This window comes from Monodelphis domestica, chromosome 3 (assembly GCF_027887165.1).
Source record: "Monodelphis domestica isolate mMonDom1 chromosome 3, mMonDom1.pri, whole genome shotgun sequence".
Lineage (NCBI taxonomy): Eukaryota > Metazoa > Chordata > Mammalia > Didelphimorphia > Didelphidae > Monodelphis > Monodelphis domestica.
The window spans coordinates 205,185,495-205,199,237 of record NC_077229.1 but is presented as its reverse complement, the minus strand read 5'-3'; the positions used below and the strand labels follow the sequence as shown (position 1 = coordinate 205,199,237).

Below are 13,743 nucleotides of genomic sequence, written 5' to 3'. Positions count from 1 at the left end.
TAAAATTGAGTTAATCTTAAAAAGAATTTACTCTCTTTTTCCCTTGTGGATTTTTTTTTGGGGGGGGAGGATCAAGTTTGGAAGAGGAGGTTATTTTCTCCTTTTTCTCACCCCTTTTTTGAGTTAAAAAGTCTCCTTGCACCAAGCCTTCTTTGTGAGGCTTTTTAGAAGTTAAAGGGGGGGGGGGGGGTGGCATCAGTTTTACCTTGTCTGGCTGAATCGCTCTCTCCTCTAGCCAATAGGGAACGGTATGCAAATGAGTTCAGTAGTCAGCCTGCCTCAATCAAAACAATGAGCTCAGATACATTGGAAACTTAGTAGTGCGGAGACCTCGGCTGATTCAAATTGACAAACCAGCCTCCATCCTGGGACTGCTCTCGTTTTGATTTAACCCAGCACTCCATGGAGAGGAAGACCCTTGAGCCTTCAATGCAGTCTCACTAGTTCCGGAAAGCGACTGAATTTACTGCTGCAGACATGAAGTATAAGGTAAAAAAAAATCCGTCTCTTTGCAGAAGGTTTCTTGCTCGGTTTGCGTGTGCCTGCGGCATTTCTACTCTGCCTTCTGGGGTACCTCGGTAGGGGATGTGTGTTCCGGGCTCTGTTTATCTGAGAGGCTCTGTCAAGAATCCCGAGAGGATTCTAAGACCCTCGGGACCAGTCCCCTCAGAAAGTTGTTGGAAGAGAGGACTTGCTTTTAAAAAGTTTTTCTCTGGGTCAATTTAAAGCAGCCGGTAAAGAGAGCCTTTGACCAGAAAAAGAGGAGCTTTAGTTAAAGTCTACTGTGTTTCTTTTTTCCCCTTGGAGCCTCCAAGGCTCCGGAAAGGCTTCTCTCAAAGGGGAATCAGATCTTCTGGATCTAGAAGCTGGCTTGCCCTGGGGATTTGTTACAGGTTCTTCAAGTGATTTGAGTAGTGTGCCGGCTGTGTGTTTCAATGAGAGATAGCAAAACCTCAGGCATCTTGACTGGATTGTTGATAAAGCATTTTAAGAGAGCTTTCCTCCCCTCCCCTTCCCCAGTCATGTAGCAAAGTATGGAAGCATCTAAGTCTTTTTCTGAAATGGTGACCTGAGTTGCCTGCTCAGGTGTACTTCTTTTGCCTGAAAATTCAAGGTAGAAGCTTTTCTTTTGGTCCCTTACAAAAGAGGTTTATTTTCCAGCAATTCTGCCTCTGCATTAATTCTTGGCAAAAGAAGGATGGAACTTGCTCTGTCTCCCGTTTTATTATGCTCATCAGTGCTAAGGAATGAGCATGCAAACTTTACCTAATGTAAAGAACATAGTTGAAGTTTTTCCCCTGTTGCAAAATCGTAGAGGACCACACCAGGATAAGATTCTTGGAGTGATTATCTCCTCTTATGGAAATGTGAAATTCCTGAGTTGTATTTCTTCCTTAAATAATTTACAGAATCAACTAACCAATTAAAAAATTATTAAAAGCTTTCTATGTGCCAGGCACTAGGGATAGCAAGTTCAAAGAATGAAAACATCCCTATGGGGGTGGAGCTTCTTTTCTAAAAGGGGAGAAAAGAAGAAAAGTCTGCATGAAAATATATGCAGTATAAATATAAAATTAATAAATATGTACATTGGCTACACTTAACTGAGGCTTTGCCAAGAATCTTGCTCTAAGCGAAATTATTTCATAATCCTATGTATATTATTTACCAATGGTGTATTTTAACGTGAATATCTTTAAGCAAGGACCAAAATCATATTGAAGTCTATGTTCTCCTTATACTAGCTCCAATTTTATGGGAAATAATGGATAAATTATGTCTGTAACTGACAATGGCAATTACTAAATGACATTCAGGGAGAAAATCTTACCATTGCTTATATTTTACTTCTGGCCTACAATCAGATTGATAGCTGACTTTAGTGTTACAAAGTGTTTTACATACAGAAAATCTGATATTGGATGCATTCCCCAAGTTCCAATCCCAGATCTGCTATCTATTTAGTATATCTCCCTGTCTCAGATTCTTTATCTCTATGGGAGGGTGCTGGACTAGATGATAAAGTCTCTTGGAGGTCTAAATCTGATAAACTTGTGATTCTTGCATTTAATGCTGTGAGGTATAGAGGCTTGGTTTTATCATTTTCATTTTACATGCCAGGAAAGTGAGGATCAGATAGGTTAATTAAGGTTAAATCACTAGTGTAGAATCAGGATTTGAACTCAGCTCTTTGTTTTCCAAGTCACTGGATAACTGTAGTCTGTTCACTACACTATAGTGGGTCCCTAATGAAACACCTGAATGATAATAAATCTAATCCATCTATGATTCCTTTCAAATTCCCCACACCAAAAGGAAAAGAAAAGAAAAAGAAAAAAGTGGGGAGTGGGGAAGAAGCCTTCACAGTGGGATATGACCCTATGTTATGGGAACTCATCAAGTATTATGAACATGAAACGAAATGCTATTTGGATGAAAAATTTCCCTTCTTTGTACTATTTGCCTCCTGTAGTTAGAAGTGGAGAGTTTTGTTTGAGGAGCTGATTATGTAACTAAATGGGTAGACTATAAACAAAGGGACAGAAGAAAATACTGTACTGTATTGAAAGAACCCAGTTTATATCTTACATAAAGTTTCTTTCTGGTGTATTTACTGCTTTCAGAAAGATTAAACTACTTTATTTGAAAGTATCCATGCAAGACAAATACCCATCGGCTATGCCCAGCTCTGCAAAGTGGTATGAAGATTTGGTGGTTATTGGGTTAATTTTATGTATAGACTGTCAAACCAGATAATCATTTAATTATGAACACCCAGAATCAATATTTATGTCACTGTCTCTATACCTAGCCCTGCTCTAGTTGTACAAATTTAAATCCAGATAGGAATCTTAAAATAACTCTTCGATAATTCAGGACCCATACCAGATTTAGTTATTTCATATTGGCTGCAGTAGAGATTATATTAACCATATACTAGCCAAATGCCTCTTTATTTAGAGCAAAGAACACACAAACACAGCATTAGACTAATTTTTAGTTTCATAGAAGGCCTGAGAATAGTGATTAGAAAGATAATTTTCAAGCATAAATTGCTTTGTAGACACACTCTAGACAATTTTTATTTGTAACTTTATTCTTTTGTAAAGAGACAGTAGCCATTGTTTTCATCTGTATCCAGTTTCTCATAGAGATAGTCCATTATTTTGTCCAATGGGTAACAAATTTGGAAGTCTTGATTTATTAAGAGTTTATCATCAGAATTAATCAATTTGGGAACTAGTACCTCTGACTTATTTTCCTCACACCTTCCTGGAAAAGAATTCCCCTCTGTTGAGCTGGCAGAAAGGAAGACAGTTAGTCCTGGGATATTCAGGAAGATGACTTGAGTAAGTATATGTACAGCTGTGTTTGACCAGGAGTATGAGATTTCTCACTCTTTCTCAAGGCTCTGTGAGCACTCAGTAAATGGTACTTGGCTGACTTCTAAGACCTGCTCCGCCCTTGACATCATTTATGACCTTGCCAATTTTCTGAACCTCTTTGCCTCTCTAATCAATAAATTCTGCTGGCTTATTTTTGCCATACAAGGATTTTTAAAAACTTATCCCTCCGGGGCAGCTGGGTAGCTCAGTGGATTGAGAGCCAGGCCCTAGAGACTGGAGGTCCTAGGTTCAAATCTGGTCTCAGACACTTCCCAGCTGTGTGACTCTGGGCACGTCACTTGACCCCCATTGCCTAGCCCTTACCACTCTTCTGCCTTGGAGCCAATACACAGTACTGACTCCAAGAGGGAAGGTAAGGGTTTAAAAAAAAACCAAAAAAACTTATCCCTCTAAACCATCCAGTATGGAAAAAATAGAGTCCACAAGACGATTTAGAAATGCTACATGCAATTTGAAGTGCTTACTGAGAATCCTGCCATAGACCAACCAGCAAACAAGTTTTAATTAGGATTTGGCATCATGAAAAGAGCTTGAAGGGTTTTTGAGACACTTCCTGTATATGGATGGAATGTGCAAATCTGATAAGAAAGAATGGAGAAGAATTATGTCTTTTCTGTCATCTGTATTGATCATTCAAGCCCAATATGTTCTCTGGTATTTTGTTTAGGACAAGACTAGATATTTCCTTCTTTTCTAAAGGGGCTGTTGCATGGACTCTGGACTCTCTTTAATGAGACCCATGGCTTAAAAAAAATAAAAAAAGGTCACTTTTTATTTTAAGGGCCACCCTAAAATAAAAGCAATTGCTAATTTAATGGCAAAATTCAAGTGTCAATGAACAGAAATACTCTCCTAGACACCAAGGTGATGTGCCCATACTACCCAAGTTAGCAGGCTGCACAGTGTGTAACATACCAGGGATTCCTTAGGCATCTTTTCATCGCTGGAATACACATCAGTCCTGTTCTCAGAATTCATCAGTAACTTCCTGTCTGCTTCACAGTCTTCTAAAGAAATCTCTCTTAACTCTAAAAGTCCTCTGTTGTTCTCTATCACTCACCTCTACCCTTTGCCTACCTCATCTTCTATTTTTCATCCAATTTTCTATGGTCCTCAAACATTAGCTTCCTCATGATTTCTCTCATCACACACACACACACACACACACACACACACACACACACACACACACACACACAGCCCCTAAGACACAGTCTTCCTTATCTCTCTCCTTTTCTCAAGAGGAATCTTAGTCCTATCACTTAACCTTGCTTCTGTCCCTGCCCCTCTGTGCCCATATGACTGTTGAGGTCCAGTCACTTCCTGCAAGTCAAATCTTCCTACTCAACTTCTCCATAAAAAATGTCTAAACATTTGTTTCTCTAATTTCCGTATAGTCCCTAAAACAGGCCTTTACTCTCTTCAGCTCCCCTTGAACATAATTACCACTCCCTTACTAATTAACTACATCCAACCCAATCACTATCTAAATGATACCCTGTAACCTCTGCAGTGTGTATGCTTGTCTGGGCTGGCTTGTTTGAAGCAAGCTTCTGTGAATGCAAGCAAAGCTATCCTATATTTGCAAGTAAAGACAATCTAGCATGTGATGATTACACTGAATAGAGGGCATGGTACAAAGGGCTGATATATTGCTTTGGTGTGACAGCTAGACTTGGGCACTCTGATACGGTATTTAGGGTTACATGGAGAAAATTTTCACCTGGCACTGGTTATCCCCAAGGGGATGGGTTTTGTTGTTGTTGCTGTTGTTGTTGAGACCTGTGATTTGATTGGCATAATTCCCTCTAGCAATTCAGATAGAAAACCTGGCTGTAACTGACAGCCTTCTAGAGAGAATTTTCCTCAGGTCCTGAAAAGTACAGTGATGACCAGTCATGAGTAAAGTGTCAGAAGTTGGACTTGAATTTTTCATTGTCAGTGTAAGATTCATTAGAATCTTAGATCTAGGACTGGAAGATATCTCTGGGTCAGATAGGTCTAATTCTATCCCCTCAATTTATAGATCAGTAAACTGAGTCCTGGGGCAGCTAGAGGGCACAGTGGATAGAACCCAGGGCCAGGAGACAGGAAGGGTCATGGTCCTGACTTCAAATCTGACCTCAGACACTTAGTAGCTATTGGGACCCTGAGCAAGGCACTTAACATTGCTTGCCTTAGTTTCCTCAACTGTAAAATAAACTGGAAAAGGAAATAGCAAACTACTCCAGTATCTTTGCCAAGAAAATCCCAAATAGGGTCACAAAGAGTTGGATGTGACACAAATGAGTGAAGAACAGCAAACCCAGCAAACAACAGAGGCTCACAGAAGTTAATTATTTTGCCTAAGGTCACAGAAATAGTAAGCCTCAGGGACAGGATTTAAACCCAGATCCTCTATCTCTAGTGCCAATGACCTTACCACTCTACCACAATGACTCTAAGGCTTGCTCTCTCTCCACTGTGCCCCAGATTTTCCTAGAATTAGGGATCAAGTTTCAAATATGAAACATAAGGATTTCACACCATTCATACATCTTTACACCATTTCACTAGACTATACTATTACTATAGAATCATAGTAATGGGTTACTCTCATCAGTATCATCAGTACCAAAGCATTTACTCCATGTAAAGCTCTATGCTGGGTAGGTACAGTGGAGGATAGTTAGCTTAAATTCTAATTGGAAAAATAAAATAGGGATGGCTCTAAATGCAATCAAGCAATTCAAGCCCAGGAGTGCCAATTGCCATGTAAATTGTACAATCATACCCTGTCAGAAAGAAGAGAAAGTTCTCTAGTTTTTGTTCTGCTTTTTTGCCTATAGTTGAAAGAGTAGGGAGAGGAAGATTAAAGAATGGGGGAGAAAATCATTGATTATAAAAGTCAATAAATTGAATGGAAAGTGGGAGAGGCCAAGGCAGGAGACGGTTGGGAGGGAAGTTCAGGGTATACTACAATCTTTATCCTATTTCAGCTAATTAGAGTGACGCAAATGCGAAGCATGAGATCTTGGTTCTTGGGGATCTATTTTTAGATAATTTTCAGGGTTAGAAAGAAATCTAAATAAATTGGCTTGAGATATCAGGCATTAGCACTGTGGCACCACTGTGCTGGTAACATATAGACTTAATTACCAGGACTATTTGCCAAGACAAACAGAACAGTGTCACTAAGACAAAATACTATATTTCCCTGCTTCAAATGCTCAAGAGGAGCTGCCTGTATCCCAGGCAATGAATGACTACAAAGCATTTGGCCACGGAAAGAGAGAAAATGGAATGTTTGTACTTTGCCAACCTCAAACCCTCTATCTTGTTTACCCTGTACATTCCAGAGACCCTCCCATGGTCGTTAAGGTATAGAGAGTGTTCCTGAGAGTTCTTCTGTGGACTTCTTCTGTGGACTGTTTCCCAGCCCCAAGGCCAAACTGAACAGTCAGCCTGACCTGCTCTCAGATGTCCCAAATGAAGGCTTCACTCCTCATCTGTCCAAAAGCATCCTTGTATTCCATATACGTTTAGTTAGAGAACAGCCAGAAAGTCTTCTGCTGGTGACATAGTATAAGGAAAACAGTTACAAAACTGTATCAACCATGACTCTAGATAACATTGTGATGAGAGAAGATATGAAAAAGAAAGAAATGTATTTTGTTTCTCTGTCTGTGTGTGTGTGCCTGCGCGTACGTGTTTTTTGTTTTGTTTTTTTTTAGGATTTCACAATGCACAAGCTGAAGCAAATCCTCACAGTCATATTGCAAAAGCAGGATTTCTTTGAAAATATCTGGGACTTCCAGGCTTTAATTGTTACACAAAGGGTTTCTCATGTGGTATTTTGGTGGTTGTGCTTACCAGGAAGTCAAGAGCCAGATCATTGCTTTAAAGAATGAACAAGCAAATATGTGTAGGATGCATAGATGAAAAATGCCTCAGAAACTCCAATAGGATCTAGTTTCCACTTGTGCTCTGACGTTGGTTTTTTCCACTAAGCTTAATCTTGATTTGTTCCCACCTCCTCCTCTGCTACTGCGTTTTCTCATAGCTTTGGTGTATAGTGGAAAGAGCCCTGGTCTTGGAGACAAAATATGGGAGTTTGAATTCTGACTTTGACACTATTAATTGTGTGATACTGACCAAACCATATAATTCTCCTGAGCCTCAATTTCCTTCTCTGTAAAATGGAAGTGATAATATTTGCATTATCTACTTCATGGGGCTGTGGTGAGCCTCTATAAAACTCAAAGTTTTTGTGTTGTGAATTATTGTGAATTATTATTATTATTATCTTCATGAGAATTTATGATACTTAGGATATGATTTGAGCCAATTCTATCGATTTATAGTATACCTGTCAGTGGTTTGAATGCTGGCTATAATCCATAATAACTATGAGCATGGGCTAGTCATTTAATCAATATGAGCTTACATTTCCCCATTTGTAGAAGGAAAATAATAGTTGTTCCTCCTGAACACCAGGATTATTTTGTAAGTAAAGTCCTTTACAAGACTTGAAGCTCAGTATAAACATAGGTTTTTCATTTTCTTTAATAACTTACTGATGTGTTTTGTTTTTACATTACAAACATTTACAGATTACTCCTACTCCATGAGATAACTCTTGTAACAAAGTAAAACAGTTAAGCAGAACTAGTAATACAGTGACCTAATCTGAAAGTACACATAACTTTAGCACATATTGCTGCATTTTTATTTTTTAAAAAGTAATACAAATCTACTTTCTCTCCTATCTACCCCCAACTTAACTGAAAAAAGAAAAGAAAAACAAATATCTTGTAATACATATAGTCAAGCAAAATAAATTCCTTCGATGTCTGTATACAAAAATGCATTTGTCTCATTCTCCATTCTAAATCTATCCTCATTCTGTCAAGAATGGCATATTTCCTCCTTGGTCCTCTGGAATCAGGATTGGCCATTATACTGACCATGATTCATTCAACCTTCAAATTTTTTCATTTTTATAATGTTGTTACTGAATCAATTGTTCTTCTGGCTTTGCTTATTTCATTCTTCATCAGTTTACCAAAGTCCTCAAAAGTTCATCTTTATCATATTGATGTTACTATATATTATTATTCTGGTTCTGCTCACTTCACTCTGTATCACTTTATACAAATTTTTCCATGTCTTTTTTGTTTTAAACTCTTACCTTCTGTCTCAGAATCAATACTGTGTATTGGTTCCAAGGCAGAGGAGCACTAAAGGCTAGGCAACTGGGGCAAAGTGACTTGCCCAGGCTCACACAGCTAGGAAGTGTTTGAAGTCAAATTTGAACCCAGGACCTCCCATTTCTGGGCCTGGTTCTCAATTCACTGAAACATCTAGCTACATAAAAAATCATCTCTTACCTTATTTCCTACAGCATGATAATATTCCATCACTTTCATGGACCACAATTTATTTAGCCATTCCTCAGCTGATAGACATTCCATTCATTTTTCATTTTTGTGGTGGCCCAAAAATATTGGATACTTGCTGCAGCAATGTGAAAGTAGTCAAATAAATGATAGGAAAAAAATGTGTGTTATGTGCATAAAAGTTAACATCACATATAAATACTGGTCAGTTTTAGGTTGATTCATCTTTTCATGATCCATCAGTTTGGCAAAAATACCTCCCTTTAAGATCTATACAATAATGGAGTCCTTATCATCCATGTCAGGAATTTGGTGGGGCTGATGGTACAGTAAAAAATGTGTCAGATTGGGGGTCAGAGGCTATGGGTTTGAATCTTGCTTCTAACACTACCCAGGTAACCTTGGGTAAATTACTTAACCCCTCTGGACCTCACTTTTCTCACATGTAAAGTAAAGAGATTCAGTTTGAACTAGATTATCAAGAAGGTACCTTCCAGACCCTGCAATGAGTCTACTCCCATCCCCTGAGGAACTGTTGCAATCACAACAATCAGACCAAAGGATGAATATGTCGTCCAGGTCTCTTCCCCTTTGTCCAGTAGCAGCATCTCATGCAAAGCCTTTGGATTGAAACCCACTTTATTATCTATTACCAGAAACTTCATGGTAAGAAGTCAGCATTCAGAGTCTTCTGTATACAAGGGAACATATCAAAGATCTTCCACAGAGCTTAGCTTCCATTAATGGCAGAATTACCACTTCTAATTGTCAGAAAGCAGGCCAAAGAAGCATGGATAGAATGGCAGAGTTTGGTAAAAACTTGATTTTCTCTTTCATCTGTAAAATGAACTGATTCAAATTAGATAGTATCAGGACTTTTTAAAATGTACTTTGATGATAGGTTCTGTTATGGTTCTTATTTCTTTTCCATTTCACTTCATTTATGGAGTTAACTTGGATTATTATTTCCCAAAAAGAGGAGAGAGAAGAATATAAACAGCCTATTAGACCTCTTCCCCTAAGTAGCCCCCATTTACTGTGAAGTTAGAATTTCTAGCCTACGTGAATCCTCCCTAGACAGTGAATCATACAAAAGCCAAGAATGCCTAGGGAATAAATTTTGACTCCCAATAAATGTCATCACACTCACAGGGCAAAATACCCTCTTTTTACTACAGAGGCCTCCATCAGTACCAACCTTTTTCTCCAGAAGCCAAATCACAACCTACCAAGATTTATATATGATGGTTGTATTTATGATTAGAACCCTTACCTTCACCATGACTTGTCATAAATTTTTCAAATTTAGCTGCCGACATCTAAGTCAGATTAAAATGTCTCAGATCTCAGTCAGCTTTCTGGTCATTTTAATTTACAGCTATACTTGACAGATATTTTTGAATAGTTTGTCCTTGTAGGGATTGAGGTTGATTCTCTTGATGAAGCAGATAAATGTTAGAGCTGATGGAGATAATAGTGTTAAAGCTGAAGGAAACTTTAGAACTAAGGACAAGTGAACCCCCTTACAAGATGGAAGGGACATTAAGTTTCATTCAATCCAAACTTCTTTGGAAAAGAAAATAGAAGAGCAGAAGAAGCGAAGTGATTGGCCCAATGTGGCAGATCTGGGAATGAGAGCCCAGGTTTCCCAAATGCTTAGTTGGACACATCTTTCCCTGTGCCTTCCTTCCCACATGTGCATGGTGCATTTCTTTATTGCCAAAATAACCATCTTTGGAAATAAGTTTCTACATGAAAAGTTCTATTTGAAATATAAGAATTGTTTGGAACACCTGAAACCTCTAAGCAAGCATCAGGATTATGTTTCAGTTTTTCTCTTTTGAAACTTGGAGCAGTAATTCTGTTCTTTATAGCCTGTGGCAGCAGCAGCATCAAGCATCCTATCCTTACTAAGATCTTAATTATAGACGCAGCTTATTTCATTGCTGCAGGGAACTTGGTTGCTCTGAACTGCCTATGTTTTGGTGTGGCAGGTGTAATAATGATGATGTCATTTCATTTCAGGCCAAGGATTCTCATCTGTTTTCTTCTCCCTGAGGATTTCTTTCTTTCTTTTTTTTTTTAATGGGGAGTAGTACAATTCATGGCCCACAATTTCATGAGCTCATAGAAGTACTGTAATAATGATTATGCTTTCATTTTACAGGATTATAGATTTAGAGCTGGAAGGGGCCTTAAAGCCCAATCCCTTCATTTTAGAAATGAAGAGACGGGTCCAGAGTGCTTTGGGGACTTACCCAGTTAGTGAGCAGCAATTCTAGGTTTCAAAACCCAGTTCTCCAACTCTGCATCTCTTTTTCAATTCTGTCCAACAAAAACTCCTGAAGGATACATTGTGTAGTGCTATACCCTAAAGAGTTAAAAATAAAACAGTGTACTGTCCCTGCCCTAAAGGAGTTTATAATCTGGTTGGGGGACAGGGGCAAGAGAAAGATAAGTATAAGTTGCAAAAGTCAGTTGAAGTCCAACTAGAATGAAATGGCCTGAGATTCAAGGAAGGAAAGATCATTTATGGATTTGGAGGAGGGAAATTAGTTTAATAGGCATTTTTTTAAACACCTACTGTTGGGAGAATGGTTGAAAGAAGAAAGTCCTAAAAGGCTTCAGATTTTTTAAATAATTATTTTACTGGAAGTTTTTATAACACAAAAAAGACCCCTTGGAAGTTTTAACCTATTTTTTTCACAAGTAAATTGAACTGAAAGTGTCAAGATCTAAGAAAACACTTCCTCTTCATATATTAAACCCCAACTTCTTCATGTGAATACCACAAAATATTAAGTAGTAGATTGACTCTGTTCTAACTGACTTTCTACCTAGGAAGGTTACCTTTCCTTGCTACTTGTGGGTCTCTCAGTGCAATATATAGATGTAGTATGAATTTGGGACAGGTTCTTTAATAAAGTGATGTAATTAAAATCATATTAAACTAAATGTTACATAATATCTTTGTGTAAATATACATGCATGTGCAATCCTGCCCATGTACCTACTCTTTGAACAATTCCTTTTTGAAGTTTTATCCCATTTTTCCGCCTACCTTTTCTCTCCTACTTTTAAAAAACAATGCTATATAAATATGGCTCAGACCTTACTCCTTAGCCACTGTAACATGCCTGATAATTGATACATTTATTTTACCTTCTCAGATAAGTATATGTTATCCCCAAATGGGACCCACATTTGGACTGGACAACTGGATAGGACAGTGGAAAGCAGAAGTTTCAGGAAAGAAAAGTTTGGCTCAAGGTGAGGGAAATTATCCTTTCAATTAGAGCTGTCCAACAAATGGGACATTAAGGTAGTAAGTTCTCTGTCACTGGAAATGCCCAAGCAGGGCCTTGATTGCTTGTTCATAATATTGTAGAAAGATGTCATCAATGGGTAGAGTATAAGACTTCATGACTTTAAAGCTCCCATCCCAGCTAAACTAAATACAAATGAGACCTACAAAGATCATAATTAAAATTAATGACTTTCAGACTCTGAAAGGTCAGTAGTGACCTCATACTGGTAGCACTAAACCTTAGGAGAGGATGGATGGGGGAGTGGGGGGGGGGGGTTAACACATTCAAGCCTCCATATAAGCAGGTAAGCTAGAAAGGGATCAGAAAATAGGATGACCTGGTCACTTATCCCTCTACCATATTGTTTGTTACTACTTACACTTGGTTTTTACTCAATTGCATATAGGCAAAGTATGCCTTATTCTAGTGGATTAAAGCCTACTACTTCTCTCCAAATTAATCCAAGCTCTTCTAGCTGGGTATCTGCATGCTACATTGACCTATCAAGACGGACAGATGGAATTGCTCTAGTGCCATTCAATAATATTGGCTGTTTTGTACCTCTATAGTATGTACCTGTTTTCTAGTCCTTCACCATCATATGGTTTCTCTGAGATATCTCTTGACATAAAACCATGGTAGCAAATTGTGATTATCCCATTTTTGACCCCCTTTCTAATATTTGGATGCCTTAAAGTTGGCCATAGGTTAACTACTGTTACCTTCCTAATCTTAATTCCAGGCGAAATAGTGCTCATAGGAAGAAAAAATTGGGAAGATATTTGATTTATATGAATCTGTCTTTCTCTCCTTTCTTCTCTGTTTCTCTGTGCCTTTCTATGCCATACTCTTTCTGTTTCTCTATTTGTCTGTCTGTCTGTCTCTCTCATTGACATTTAGTTTTACTCTTCCAAATTGAGCCCAAAATTAAACATGAGATTATCTCAACTGAGAGAATCCTTTCAACTGATGTAGTTATACACATTAAGTTATTATTTAGAAGAAAATTTATTTGTTTTGTTTTGTTTGGGGAGGGAGAAGAGTGTAGTATATGTCAAAAAGGTTAGTAATGCTTCCAGATCTAGCTTTCTTTTTCTAGCTGATGACAAAATCTTTTTAGTATATGGACTTTTCCATTTTTCCTCAATCATAAACCAAAAAGCAACAAATGCCTTTGTGTAGACTTCATTCTGAGTATAGGAGAGGTATATTAAAAAATTAAAATTTTTTATATTTTTTTCCTATTTCATATAAAAATTTTAACAGTTGTTTTTAAAATTTTTGAATTTCAAGTTCTTTCCTTCCCTCCTCTCTTCCATCCTTGATAGATATGCAGAACATATTTCTATATCAGCTATGTTTTAAAAGACAACACTCAAAAAAGAAGGAAAAAAAAAACAAGAAAAAACAAAGTATGTTTCAATAGCTTGATTTGTAAAAAACATCTTATAAACTTCATATCTCAGTAGTTGTACCTGTGACACTATGCATCCTAGGCACTTATTAATATCTAAAAGGAGAGAAGTTCCATTTGAAATTTTAAAGTATACCCAAATATGTTTGAAGACTTTAGGAGGGGAGAACTCACTGCTTCCCATTCCACTTTGAGGTAGCACTACTTATTAGGAAATTGTATAACTTCTACCCAAA

The 13,743-nt window shown here is 37.8% G+C and overlaps 1 protein-coding gene across 1 annotated transcript in view; it reads left to right on the top strand.

Annotated features, from left to right (window-relative positions):
* The first annotated feature begins 272 nt into the window (after positions 1-272).
* The window catches only part of NEDD9 (neural precursor cell expressed, developmentally down-regulated 9), a 69,719-nt gene continuing 56,248 nt past the window's right edge, over positions 273-13,743 (top strand). Inside the window, exon 1 of the mRNA XM_001377260.5 lies at positions 273-489. Within this exon, the coding sequence (XP_001377297.4) occupies positions 478-489 (12 nt within the window). The 5' untranslated portion in view covers positions 273-477. The remainder of the gene's footprint in view (positions 490-13,743) is intronic.